Source organism: Habropoda laboriosa, unplaced genomic scaffold (genome assembly GCF_001263275.1).
Source record: "Habropoda laboriosa isolate 0110345459 unplaced genomic scaffold, ASM126327v1 scaffold186, whole genome shotgun sequence".
Lineage (NCBI taxonomy): Eukaryota > Metazoa > Arthropoda > Insecta > Hymenoptera > Apidae > Habropoda > Habropoda laboriosa.
Genome location: NW_017100427.1, coordinates 1,483,420 through 1,497,629, shown reverse-complemented (window position 1 = coordinate 1,497,629; position 14,210 = coordinate 1,483,420). Strand labels below are relative to the sequence as shown.

Genomic DNA, 14,210 nt, shown 5'->3' with positions numbered 1-14,210 from the left:
GTGGCGATGGCGGCGAGATGGAGAATTGAAGGAGGCAGCGGCGGTGACGAAAGAAAGAAAGAGAGGGTGTTGCACGCGGAAGAAGGGGTTAGAGAGTCACGAGATGGAAGAGAGAAGAGAAGAGAAGAGAAGAGAAGAGAAGCGAAGCGAAGCGAGAGACGGGTACATAGAGAGTAAGGTAGTACAGAGGTGCGGGACCGGCATGAGACGCGGCAGAACTCGAGGGACGGAAAGGGGCGAAAAGCGACGAGCACCGCCGAGACGAGACGAGGCGCGACGAGGAAAGACGATGAAGGCCGACGGGGGTCGCGCACCGCGGCGCTGAACGCAGTGCCATCCGATAGGCAGCACCGCTTGCTCCACGGATCTTCAGCTCGCTCGCTTCGAGCTCCGGTCGTTCGCTGTACGATCCACGCTCGATCCGCTTCCTTTCTTCTCGTTCGTCTTGGCGTGGCTGCCGTGGCGTCCATGCCGAGAAAGGAAAAGCCAGCATCGACACGCTGCACACGGTGGAAAACACGGAGCCGCCGCGAAGACGCGTGCACTGGTCGTGTGTGTCGTTGCCGCGCGTAGTTTTACGTGTACTGCGTATACGTCTGGTCGTGCTCGTGAACAGAGGTGCCCCCTCCCTTCATTCCAAACAGCGAACGCGTGGTGGTCAACACGGTGCGTGTGCTTGTGTCCTTTCTTTCTTTTTCTTGCACGCTTAATCTCTTTTTTATTTTACATCCTGTCGCTTCTTTTCGTCTTTTTTGTTGTTTCGTCAGTTTCGCCTTGAGCACGTTGTGTTGTTGTCGTCGTCTTCATTTTCGTCGCCGAATCTCCTTCGAGTCTTTCTCTTTCTCTTTCTCTCTTACTTTCCGCCTTTTTTTTTCCTTTGTTTTTGCTTTCGTTCAACGATACCCTCAATCGTCGTCCGCTGTGCCGTGTGTTTCCACCGAACGAACCACGCTCTACGCAACCGCAAGCGGCAACGTGCGCGACAGAATTTTCTGCCAGGGGATACACGAGTTTTCATCGTGTACGCAAAAGGTACCCATTCTCGGAACGCGAGAGAGACCCAGCATGGCCGCCTAGCACAAGCGAGTCGGAGTTCCTTGCCGGTGTCCACACTACACAACGGCAGCATGCTCTCTCCGTCTCCTTTCCTCTCTTCGTCCCCTTCGCTCTCTGTTTCTGTCCGCCTTCTCCCGCCGTGTATTCAAAGAGTACACACTCGTGCTCTGTCCTCCTCGCTCGCATACATACGCATACAAATGCATCACAATCTGTCTTCGTTTTTGCACAATGTTGTTGCTCTCGTTGCGTGCTTTCTCGCTTTCTGTTCCACGCTTTTCCTCGCAGTTCGTTCCTGCGTCCGTCTCGTTCGCTTCTTCCTACCGTCCTCGTCTTGCACGCACGCTTCGCTGATTCGTCTTTCTCTCTTTCTCACGTCTGTCCGTTTTCTCTTTCGCTCCCTTTCTCTCCCTGTTTCTGCATCTCTCTTTCGTTCTTGTCCCCTGATCGCGCCTTTCATTCGAAAATAGAACGTCAGCGCGCGTGCCGCGCACATTTTTCCTCATGAAAACAGCGAATTCCCACTCGCTGACACGCGCGCGCGACACACCAAGCAGCGCTCGTGTTGTATTCTAACCTCACTTTCCGCGAAAAATTTTGAAGATTGATCGATACACGCTATATTAACACGTGTAAACCATTAAAACCTTATTCAGTGTTTTTAACTGTTGTTATTATACCATTAAATGCATTACGAAATAAAGGAACCTACGTAAACTTATTAACCGTACCACTTAATATCATACTCCGCATGTACTTTTTCGTTCAGCCAATCATAATTTACGACCGCGTCTAGAAGAGGCGCGATTTACTGTTTCGAAGAAAACATTGCCCCGCGTCCTTAAATGGCGCGTTCAGTCACTCTCGCATACCGAAGCACGAAGCATGTGCATCGCGGAAAATATTTACTATGCAGAATTCGTCGAGTGTCAAACGTGTAAGAGCCGAAGTAATATTTTTATTACCGTGTTGGCTTTGTTGCGGTCAGAGACGAAGGCAGACGTCCGACGATATTCTGGCGGGAGACTCGTAAAAATAGTGTCTTCGCCGTTTCCTCCCTTCGACTCTGTGACTATAATTAGCAGGATTCGCGTATTCTGCGTAAACAAATATTCGCCGGTTGTGTCGTAGCGGCCTCTTTTCCTCGTTGTTCGTGATTTCCTGTTTGATAAAGTACGTCGAACAAACCGCCGCGAAACACAACTATCCAAGCCAGTCACCAGTGTGTCGTGGTTAAAGTCGACGTCTATCGATGCTACACGAGTTTTGCATTAGGAGAGCGTGGACAGTAGAAACAGACCACTCTGCCTGTTCCCGACCACCGTCCCTTTTCCTCCTTCGTGATTCTATGTTGGCATACTCTAGGAGACGATGCCTGTAGCGAAGAGGTGGGCCGAACTATTCATACCCGACGACCGTTCATAAAAATAGGATTTTCGCGATTTCTCTTCCTACGATGCTGCGCTTAATGGAGCCTAGTGTTCTTGGTAAATAAATTCTGTCGAAATTTTCCCTTCGATCTCCTTCTCGTCCTATAATACGTACATATGTTTCCCTTGTCAATACATCGAAAAAGGAATTCCCTCGCATTTCAGGCGCCATGATTGAAAAACCAGTCACGTGACCTGTACGTTTTATCATTACGCAGCATATACGAAAATAACGTTAGAACTTTAGTACATATTCATAAATTCGTTAAATAATTAAACGAACAATAAGGTGTATATCAACGAAAAATTTCATCGATTTCGCGTATTCTTTCGTCGAAATAATAATCACAACGAAAGTCCACGAAAAATTCGTCTTCGCAGTCAGATATGTACGTATTATGTATATCCTCGTAATCGTATAACTTTCCACAAGATCGCGACTAGACTGTTCGTATCGTCTCGATCGTCCCGTTATCGCATGTGTGTGTGTGTGTGTGTGACTCGTGATAATGATCGTCGTCGTTGTTTTTGTTTTTATCGACAGTGAAGAAGCGTCGGAATAATTATTTCTCGCACGTTGAGAACGCGGCAACACGTTTCGTTGACAGGAGAGAGAGAGAGAGTTATCGTGGGATATATCCTTGTGCAAAGAACCACCGAGGAACGGCAGTTCCACCGATGCTCGACATAAATAATAAATCTACGGGCGATGCGAGGCGGACTCGTCGGAAGGAGGAGCACTCGAAATCTCGAGTGAGCGTTCCGCGGGGCAACATTTTCATTTTTATGCTGTGCGTGCATGCGTACGTGCGTGCACGGGAACGCTCGCCACCCTTGGTTTGTCGCGCGGGGAGAGGGAAAAGGGCGAGGGGCAGCGTAGAGGGGGGAACAGGAGAGAGAGAACGCGTTTCTCGCGCGCGTGTGTGCGTGCGTGCGTGCGTGCGTGTTGGACATCGGTTCATTACATTGTATTGTCGGATGGTGCACGCGCGCGCGGAGACAAAGCCAGAAAGAGGGACGAAACCGCCGGAGGGGGGAGAACGGAACGAGGGTAGAACGTAGAACGAAACGAATCACTTGGGATCCGTTCGTGAACTATTTCCTCGGGGCTCGTATTTTAGGAAGTTGTAGGAAGCATGAGTCTATAGACCAGAATAAGACAGTGCATGTTGCACGGGGGCTGTTCCTCTTTATCTCGTGGCCCATCTCCTCTTGTTTATAATTGGATCGTTTGATACCGCTTGTGCCGTACCTCTATGTCTTTATTCCAGTGATTTTGAGCGTATAAGAACTTCAATGTTAATACAGGGTGGTTTCGCTTGAAACGGAGGTATCCGGAGTGTCGGATTTCGTTTCAAGTTAAACATATGCGAGAACGTCGAATGTAAATACCGAATTGTCAGACGGAGGTGAAGGAATTTGAAGATAATTTTTTCGAGAATTCTTTTCTTTCGAGAGTGTACTCGAGTTTATCGGGACTTTCTTTTCAAGTTGAATATCACGACTTAGTGTGTGATATCGTTAAAGATTAATATTTCACCGATTATTTTTATCGTTGAAATTTGTATCGAAGAACGATATTACGATACTTTGCTTTGCACGCTTTTTAGAGTTGAAATATTTAAGTATCTCGCGGCTAGATAACGGCTAATCATTCAATCGATATACTTTTAAAGAGTACGTTAGCTTTGTGTATTTCGTTATTTTACAAGAATACACTTGCACGCGAATTTGAGCTTGCTTGTTTATTCACGACGATCTTGCACGCAGGGTGACTCTCCGTTCTGTTTACATCGTATCAGAATACATATCACTGTGGACATAGGCCTTGTGAGCTTTACGTCTGGTGTTGTCCAAATTCGTTACATATCTTTCCTCTCCTCGTTATCGTGTACTGCAATCGTTCGTATCGCGTATACATTAACTTCGAAACAATATCGCAATCAGTTCTTGAGAAAAAAAAAAAAAATCACATCTTCGCTCTTTATTTCATGCGAACTTTCCTTTAAATCGCTTTCTTTTCTCCGAGATAAGCAAACAAATGTTTCTTTCGTACCTAACGATCGGTGTCCGGTGTTTCTTTGTTACAGACCCGTGGTAGTCGCTGGTCGAGGCCGCTAAACCCGTCGTCGTCCGCTTCTCGAAAATTCGTGGCGTTAAAAGGCGGAGGAGCGTTTAAGCAGGAACAGAGAATGCCAGGGCGAGCAACGGAGGCGCGTGGGTACGCGAAGGCTCGTCCGGCGATCGTTCGCGACGACGACGACGATCGGCACGGCTCGCGATGATGGCGGAACGCGGTCGCGTAGCAGCGATATCGTCGGTCGAGTTCGCGCGGCGCACAAAACTCGGCAGAAAGGTTGGACACGCGACGGGATAAATGCGAGACCGAAATCTCGTGGGTGGACCAGTTGTCGCGACGACGAAGAAGAAGAAGAAGAAAAAGAAGGGGAGACACCTGGAATCGGGTCGATACAAGCGGAACCCGAGCTGCTGCTGCTGCTGCTGCCGCCGCCGCCGGTGGACGTGGACGAGTGCAGCAGGTGTAAAACAGAAGAAGAGTAGTAAAGGAACGAAGGTTGGATGTAGATCAGGAAAAGGAGGAGGTGGAGGAGGAGGAAGAAGAGGCGGAGGAGGAGTGGAGGAATCTTGGCGTAGATAGAGGAGAGAGGAGACGGATCTGGAAGAAGAGGAGGAGGAGGAGGAGGAGGAGGGGGAGGAGGAGGAGGGGGAGGTGGTGGTGGTAACAAAAGGAAGAGAAGCATTGTTCGTATCCGGGGTGGGTTTGCCCCTGCTTCTTCTCGTCGTCGCTGTTCTTGGCAATCAAACGTGCACGACGACGGCTGCGCCGGTGGTGTCCGATCCTTACGTGTCCCTCGACGCTGCGCCTCCTCGTCTTCTGCCTCGATCAACGGGCAACCGTTCACCGTTGTCCCTGCTACCTTCCTTCCGGCGAACGTCACGTCGTATATCGAACCACCAAACACCGGAGGACAGTCCGGCGTACGATCGTCGCTCGAAGGGGGAGCTGGATTATCACGAGGTGTTTTCGCTACCAGGTGAACAACAAGGGGACGGTCTCGGTGGGATTCGGTTGTACTCTCCCCAGGAACCAACGACAATCGATACCATCCGAAGGAAGGATTCTTCTTCTCCTGTATCAACGGGCGGAAGAGGAGGCGAGGGTGGCGGGAGAGGAGGAAGAGGAGGAGGAGGTCTGGCTCACGAGAGGACCAGGTCGAGACGGCGGCAGGTCGCCGCGGCAAGTCTGCTCGATGATCAACGGTCCACCTCTTTAGACCTCGTTGAACCGTATTGGCTTCACGCGAGATTTTCACGTCCTCATCGTAAAGAAGAATCTTCCTCGACTCGGTTCGACGGTGGTATCGTCGAGTTCACGTCGACGGATCACGAGGACTTTATCAGGGAGACGTCGTCTTCGAACGAGCATTCCTCGACAATCACGGCGGCTACCACGGCGACGACGACGACGGTGACTACGGCGGTGCCGGTCACTTGGACTACCGTGCCGTTTCGTCTGGTTCATCGAACTGTGCCGCGGTTACCGGACGACGACGACGACGACGACGAGTTCAGTTCAGGAAGACGCGATAGGAAGTCGGAAGACGAGAACCAGGGAGTAGTAGGTGTCTCGTCTCGTAAGAACGGGGGGAAGTTGGTGTTCGCGGGGGACGGTAGTGGTGAGGTCGTAGGTGGTGGTGGTGGTGTCGTTGAGTGGACCACAACAGTTGCCGGGCCGATGTCATCGTGGTCGTATCCCGAAGATGAGGAGCAGCCGGGAGCTGGAAGCGTAAGGACACGCCCGAGCCCGGAGGAGGTGGCGAGCGAGGACGAGGAGACTGAGAGTGGCGAAGAACAGGTCAAGGTCACCGCAGCAGAGGCCAAAGGCTCGTCGTCGTCGTCGTCGTCGTCGTCTACGTCTACGTCTACGTCGACGACAAGGACCACGAGCACGTCGCCAACGACGACGCAGTTGCCACCGCCGAGTCAAGATACCTCTATGGAAGCACGTGAGTACCACGAAATCTACTCCCCTTTTTCGTTCCTCTTCTCTCTCGTTCCGGCCACCATGGAGACCCGTTTACTCCTCTCTTTCTGAGGGAGAGCCTACACGCGAGCCGCGTGTCTACTCGTTGCTCCTTTTGCCGTGCCTCTCTCCGCATGGACGTGTTTACAGGAACCGAAGCTCAGCGCAGGACCCTTGGTCAGGTTATTTTTAACTATTCTAACCGTGCGGCCACTTTCTTCTACCTCCCTTCGCCCTTCTTTCCCTCCGCCTTCTCTACTTGCTACTCTCGTCTCCGTGGTGGCTGGGCTCGTGGTACGTCTGACTCCCGGGAACAGGACACTCGTATTCTACTCCCTTGGTCCCTTAGGTTGCACCCTTTCACCGCTCGTGGAAAAGTTTCGACGTTTCACGAATAATCACTCCTTTTTCCTTCTTCTTCTTCTCCTTTTCTCTGCCTTTCGCTGCCTTTTTAATACGTAATACGCTAGGTTACTACCTTTCTCTATGGACCTCTTGGTATGTATAACTGTAGGGTATTCAGAGAGTGCAAGGTGCTTTAAGGATTCTTTTAACGCTTCTTAATTTGAGAATAAAAGATGGGAGAATTTTTTTGCTTTATTTGCCAAGGGTAGTGTTCATTGACAATTTTAAAAGACTTGAGTTAAAGTGTAGCAGATCCCCCTATACTACACTGGAGCATATGGAAACGCATATTTCTAAAGTATGCGAGGGTTTATTACAAAAATTTCATTCAAACAAACGTTCATCCAGAGATGTGCCATTTCTGGTCGTAGAATTTTTCTCTATGGCCAGGAATCATGGTTGCAAAGAACGAATTTTTCATATCGTAAAAATTATTATAAGTATAGACCACTGCTTTTTAAAATTTTTATACGAAACATCGTTTCAGCGTCATAAGTTCCCTTCTATATCGTGTCATTTATATATAAAACACTTTTCCGGGGTGGACAAGTTACGCGACTCACCCTGTACACCGTATTGCACAAACACCGCGACAATTTTCCCTCGGTGTTACACCACGGTCCGCGGTATTACTCGAAAATTCCGCAATATCGTTGCTAATGGCGATCACTTTGAGATATAAAGCATTTCGCGGAAGGATGAGAAAGAATCGAAGTATAAAAGCTTGTAGCGGCGGCCGTGCGCGGTAGGGAGAGGAGGAGCCGAAGGAGAGACGAAGGGAAGCTCGCCGTGAAACGTGTGCATCTCGTGTGTTTTCGATTACGCTTGCACGGCCGTACGCCGGCTGCGTACGACGTACGGCTCGTGACTTCGCGTGTATGAATCAGCCAGCTATTCTTTTCGCGCACTGGCCGACCGCCGACTCCGTCTCTTCTCTCTGTATGCTCATTTCTCGCGCGCCACGTCGCACTCTCCGTTCCGCCTTTGCTCCGTCCTCTTCTGTGCACGCGAATCCACGCGAGCCGAGATCCACCAGCCGCCTTCTACTTCTTCTTCTTCTTCTTCGCCACCTTCTCCCTTTTTCACCCTTCTGCGTCGCCCTTCGCGACGACAAAGTCGATCTCCATCTCGCCGCGAGCCTTCCTTGCCAACCTTGCTCCGATCTCCTCCGTTCCGCAATATACAGGGTGTCCCAAATTGTTTCGGATCAAACTTCGCCGGTGCGTTCTATGGGTGTGGGTGAGAAGAAAATGTTACGTGAACGTGGGTCGTTTGAAGCTTCGTTAAGAAGTTAGGGGAAAAAGTAGGAAGTGTGAAGGGAATGGTAACGATCTTACGGTTGCTATGATACTAGACAAGAATGGCGTTGGTAAAAGTTACAATCAAGTTTACGTCGCTGATCTATTCGTATTTTGTGTTATAATAACAGCACACCCGTTAGAATTCCCTTGGTATTTCTTGTTATTGGCGTAACTTTTTAACGAAGCTTCAAACGACCTATGTTTATATAACATTTTGTTCTTAAGTACACTCGTAGAACATACTGGCAAAGTTTGATCGAAACCAACTGGGACACCCTGTATATTTCACACGTAAGGCAGATCTGTAGTTACTCTTAGATCCTTGATTTTCGTTCTGTAATCGATATACGTTTGTACCGGTGATTACGAAAGTGGCAAAGTGTGCTTAGCATACTTTTTAAAATCAGTTATCTTTATAATATTATCGATCCTGTCGCATCTGTCGCCTTATCTCTTCGCCTACATATACTTCGTTCTCAAATTTTTCTGTTTACTTTGGAACCGAATTTTTTCGCAAAATATTATTTCTCCCTGAGGAATATGGATGAAGAAAGTTTTTCTCATTAGGTTATCACGTTTTGTCGCCGATCGTATTTTCTAAATTACCACCGCGTTTTGTTCCACTCTCCGGATCAAAGATTCCGTGAAATTATCGCGAACTTTTTGCCGCGTAACTCGAATCAGAGATTTGACGAAATCTCGTCTCGCTTTGCCAGCGAACAGAGTTAATTTGTAATCTTGGAATTTGACGCAGGATCGTTAACGATGTTGCAGTTTGATCTAGCCGAGATAAGTTGTTAGATCAAGGAGCTGGTCTGCGAACTTGTTCGGATGCATTAGATAACAGGCAGACGTACATGAATATTCTTCGAGCCGGGATTAGTATGTGTGTGTGTGTGTTCTTTAGACTTGTATCGAAGTTAATCTACAAAACAGAGCAGTTACTCTCTTTCGTTGTACAGATGTAGTTAGATAATGCTTCGTAGCGTGTAGCTACAGGCTTTTCCAGGCGTTTACGAGAGCAAAAAACATTGTAGATTTTTCAGTACACCTTGTATGAATATTAAATCAGCTACATGGAATGTTCATTTGTGGAATGGATCGACTAACTTACGAGGTTGCTCCAATATGGTAGGCTACACTGAATATCTCGAGTGAACAAGTTTTTCTTTCAAAATAAAAAAAAAAAAAAAATCCCCGCTGTACACAGGGTTATTATATGAAATTTATAGAGGAAGTATTACTTCCTACGGAAATTAACATTTAGATATAAGCGTGAATTAACATAGAGATACACTTGGATTAGATACTTCTGGAAAATTAACAATGCTAAAAAAGTAGCTACGTTGCAACAAGTAGAAATATTTCATTCAAATAGTGAAATTTATCGGATTTATCTTTAAACTTAGAATAACCCTTAGAAACTCTCAGAATTTTATGGACAGTTTTATTAAATCAGGAATGTTAAAAAATCCTACGCTGTAAGATTAAAAGTATTCAATTCAAAAGTGCAGTTTACCATATTTATCAGAGCTCGTTACAGCACGAAGTGTCTTAGAATTACAAATGAATTTCGTTCGTCACGTTCATCTAACTCTACCTATTATAAATGCAAATCTCAGAGTGAAACTGGAAAACACGAGTAACGTAAGCAACAAAAACTAGATTTCTCCGAATAGTTAGCAATATCTGGATAGAAAATCGATCAGAAGCGAACCTGAAGGTTCAGCAAACAGCTCGTCGAAAAATCAGAACCGACACGTTGCATCGTGAAGATACGCGAACGAGATTGCCAGGAAACGATCAGTAAGCGAATCTAATCGACGGCTGTATCAACGAAACTGATCGATTAAATCCAATTCGCGGTACAAAGAAGGCGCTCTTTTCTCTTTTTTCGGCGAAGCAGCGTCGCGGTTGTTTGCAATAACACCGCGGTATCTGTATCGCGTGTTTGGCGAATGCCGCTTTTAAAAGTCTCGATAAAGGCCCGCGGAACCTAGCGCGGTTTATTTTAGATTATAACGTTGCATATCGCCGCGTGTAATCTCGATAAATAGCTGGTTAATTTCTCTTGATCATAATAAGATAACCGGTGGATTGGCAGCGTGCCAAAAATTTCGACATTCCCAGATTCTCTCTTGTCCCTTGTTTCCTCCCCCTTTTCCTTTTTCCCTCCTTTTTATCATTTTTCACATCCGACGATTCATTGCTTCTCCTAATTAACGCACCCTCCTACCAAAAGATTCATGCTTGCAATTTTGTAAATTGAACAGTTTCGCGAGACCATTTTTCGGTTTAGAGAGTTTTGCCACTCGAGGTATTTTCCGGGGGCCACTTGATTCCCCGGTTCGGTTGGATCGAGGTCAGAAGATTACGTTGGTTAGGTTTATTACGTTAGGATAGTCAAGATCATTGTCTCCCTAATAGACCTAATTTCCCGTGTGCGTGTTTCCGTAAATGAAATCTCTATCTAGATCTACGTTCCACGAATACGAGAACTTCATCGCTTCAGCTATTCAACCCTAAATTAACGCAGATCTCTCCCACATTTCTAATTAGAGGAGGTTTTATTTACATTTTTAATGCGGTTTACAGTCGTGCTTGAGTGTGATTAAATTGGATCAGTGTGTAGACTTCTGTTGGGTTGATGCAGATGATCATGGATGAAGGAATTTTGCAACATTCTCTCCTATCCGCTCGATCTTTTCTCGACAGAGTACCATTTTCTCAAACACTTGAACATTTTTTTAACAAATAATTTGACACTGTAAAAGTTACGTTGGAAAAATTTTTCAGTTCGAAGACTGATGTTATAAATTTTTTAACGTTATAAGATTTTTATAAATTCGGAATAAAGAAACTAGTTAGTCGTTAGGAAAAGTGTGTGGAATCGTATTGAAATTATTTTTTTAAGAAACACAGTTATTTAAGTTTCGCAAGTTACACAGTATTTAAAGTTTCACATGCACGGAGCTAATAAAACGAAAAGTTTCTTCGTGGTTGCGTTCTGTTTATAGAAGAGAAAAATTCTGTCTTCAATCTGTCTACTCCGTAACGATTCCCACAATCAGATGCAACTGACACTGCTAATCAGACGAGCTTTCCAACGTCGCATTCCACGAGGAACAATATACGAACGACTCCACGTGTCCATTCTGTCATTTAACTTTGGATTTAATATGATTTAATACAGTTCGATAATAAATCACAGTAGATAGTCTCTGTGGAAATCTACCGATCTGATTACCCAACTTTACAAACGCACCGGATGGCACCATTTTGCCTGTTATTCTTCCCTTGCCTTATCAGTACAGCACTATAGTACACCTCTATCTATCCTCGGCGATTTATGGGATTAAGCAACAATGATTCACGAATTATCAATCGTGGAACGTTCGATCTACCAGCGAATAGCTATTGTGAGTTCAAACTGGGTCCAATTAAGGGGTAAACTACCCTGAGGCTACTGGAAATTGGTAAAAGTTCGGGAATTTTTTTCTTCTCCATTTTGTAAGATTTTTACTTTTGAAAAATTGGAGAAGGAAGCTGAAAGTTGCATTTATATCCTCCGAAAAAATTGAAACTTTTCATTTAGTAGTTATCTATGAAAAAAATTCCCAAAGTTTACCTATTTTCAGGAGCCTCAGAGCGGTGGATTTCCTTATTCGGCGCGTTTTCTGATCATCAAGCTTTAATCGCATAAAATACTAACGGGAACAAGCACATTTTTTAAAAAATTAGAGAAAGAAGGTGAGAGTCACATTTATATCCTCCGAAAAAATTGAAACTTTTCAGTCGGTAGTTACCTGCGAAAAAAATTCCCAAAGTTTACTTATTTTTTGACTCTTCGGGAGATCCCTTAACTCTTAGATACCAATTTCTATGTTTCCTTTAACAATTTTTTACGTTCTCGTGAAAGTGTCGCAAGTATCCCTTAGGATACTCATTTTTTGGACATTTTTACAAAAAAATTGTAATTAAAGCTTCAAAGAACCGCGAACATTTCGATCGGCAGCAAAAGGGTGGAAAACCTTCTCGTCGCACTGAGCCAAGTATAAATTTTCCTCAGGTGAGAATGTCAACGTCGCGGATGTCCGCTTATATGGAAATGCGCGAAATTATGGGAGGGAAAGTGGCGTTTGTACCGGTCTCTCCCGCAATATTCCGAATGTTGTTACTTAACGTGTTTATTTCGGTGAGCTTCTGTAACCCTCGAGGCGTTTTTTTACGAGCTAATTCGTGATCTGGATAGTTCCCAAAGGCGAGTTCTGGTGACTGCACGATACCGGGTACCCGGTATAAGAGGAATGACTAAATGGTCTGACTAACCGGTCAGGTATTCCAAAACCCGGCCTTATTTTCACCGCTATACAGAAGTGACACGTGAGTGACAAGGAGGGCAGGCAGTTTTTGCGGAGAGACGCGTACGAATTCCAGCCGGTATTTTAGTGGTTTTCATCGCGCGACGCGATCCCAGGGGACGGTAAACAGATTTCGCGTTCGAAACGATAAATTTACCGCCGCCGCGACTTTATTTTAAACGTTCCGCGCTATTCTCGCGCCGTTGAATTCGTCAAGATACCCGTGTTCAGCAACCGCGTGAACCACGGACCTCCCGATTATACGCGGCGAACGACACCCGTTCGCGTAACTTCCTTTTCCTTAAATAACTATTTGTTCGGCGGTGGAATCGTTGCGACGGAGCAGGTGGATCGATCGATTTTACAAATTCTTATTTTTTCTCGTCGGTTTCACGTTTTTTTATCGATTGAGCATCGTGATAGGGCTGGAATTTGTATTTGGAAATTGTTCCGTGATTCTTGTTCCTTTGAGGAAATCACAGAAATTGCAAAAAATTATGGATTTCCATATTTGAGAGAAATTCGTAACGAACATTTAGCATCCCCACAGTAAAAAATTTCAGTCTGATTTTGAAAATTTGAGAAATTCAGAAATGTAAAAATTGCAAAAGTTTGTGGATTTTCAAATGAGAGAAAAATTCGCAATCTCCAAACAGTGCAAAATTCCGAACTCACTTGAAATCTCATTTTTCACTCCACCCAAGAGAGCAGTTCTTCTCGGTAAAAAGAATCGTCTGCCTCCTAAATCTGCACGATAGGTGGCAATAAAGGTATTAACAAGCATCGCAGATTCCACCTTTCAGATATAATTTACAATTTTCTGCACAGTCGGCGAAGAAGTTAAAATGTAACCGATCGAGAGATCTTAGCCCGAGACACATAATCTGGGCGGATGCTGTTACGTGTGCACGCACGTTCTTTTAACGACGATCTCGAAGAATAGGACGAGGAACCTTTAGGCCGTGAAACAATAGCCTTTGCAAAGCCGGGTAGACACGATGATTATCTTTACGACTTTGTAATAGTATAATGACGTGTTATTAGACGGACAAATTGGTTCTAATAATTATAACGTCTGAAGGTTTCTTCCCACGGTGAAGCAACCGCGGGTCCCGGGTCCACGCATACGGTCACGCGAAAATATGCAAACTGTCCCAGGAATTTCACGTGCGATCTTCGCCGCGTTGCGAAACGCGAGCACCGCCTTTTTCCCGCCCACTGATGCACATTTATTTGCGCTTTCGTTCCGCGGTAATTATTCTCTCGGCTCGAATCTCGCTCTTTTTCTCTCTCTTTCTTTCTCTGCCCGAAAGCTAAAGTGCACCACGTAAACTGTATCGTTAAAGACAGTAATGTAGATTTGATTTATGGCACGGACGCGAACGCAGCTATTTTTAAAGATCACGAATTCCGGCGTTCTTTCGCCTCGTTATCTTCCAACCGCTCGTTTACGTTTGGGGAAAGATTCGAATTTTAATTACTACTCGGAAGGTTCCTTCCTGTTTCTCTCCGCGATGATTAATGTCCCGGTTGCTCGGTGAAATTTTAAACACGCTGTACAAGTTGTTTCGGAACGCGCAGCTACGAAGTCATCGAGAAAGAGGAAAAATCT

At 45.7% G+C, this 14,210-nt stretch overlaps 1 protein-coding gene across 1 annotated transcript in view; it reads left to right on the top strand.

The window, feature by feature from the left end:
* The window catches only part of LOC108575545 (putative uncharacterized protein DDB_G0277255), a 38,210-nt gene that overhangs the window by 15,713 nt on the left and 8,287 nt on the right, over window positions 1–14,210 (top strand). Inside the window, exon 2 of the mRNA XM_017938367.1 lies at window positions 5,543–6,514. Within this exon, the coding sequence (XP_017793856.1) occupies window positions 5,543–6,514 (972 nt within the window). The remainder of the gene's footprint in view (window positions 1–5,542; window positions 6,515–14,210) is intronic.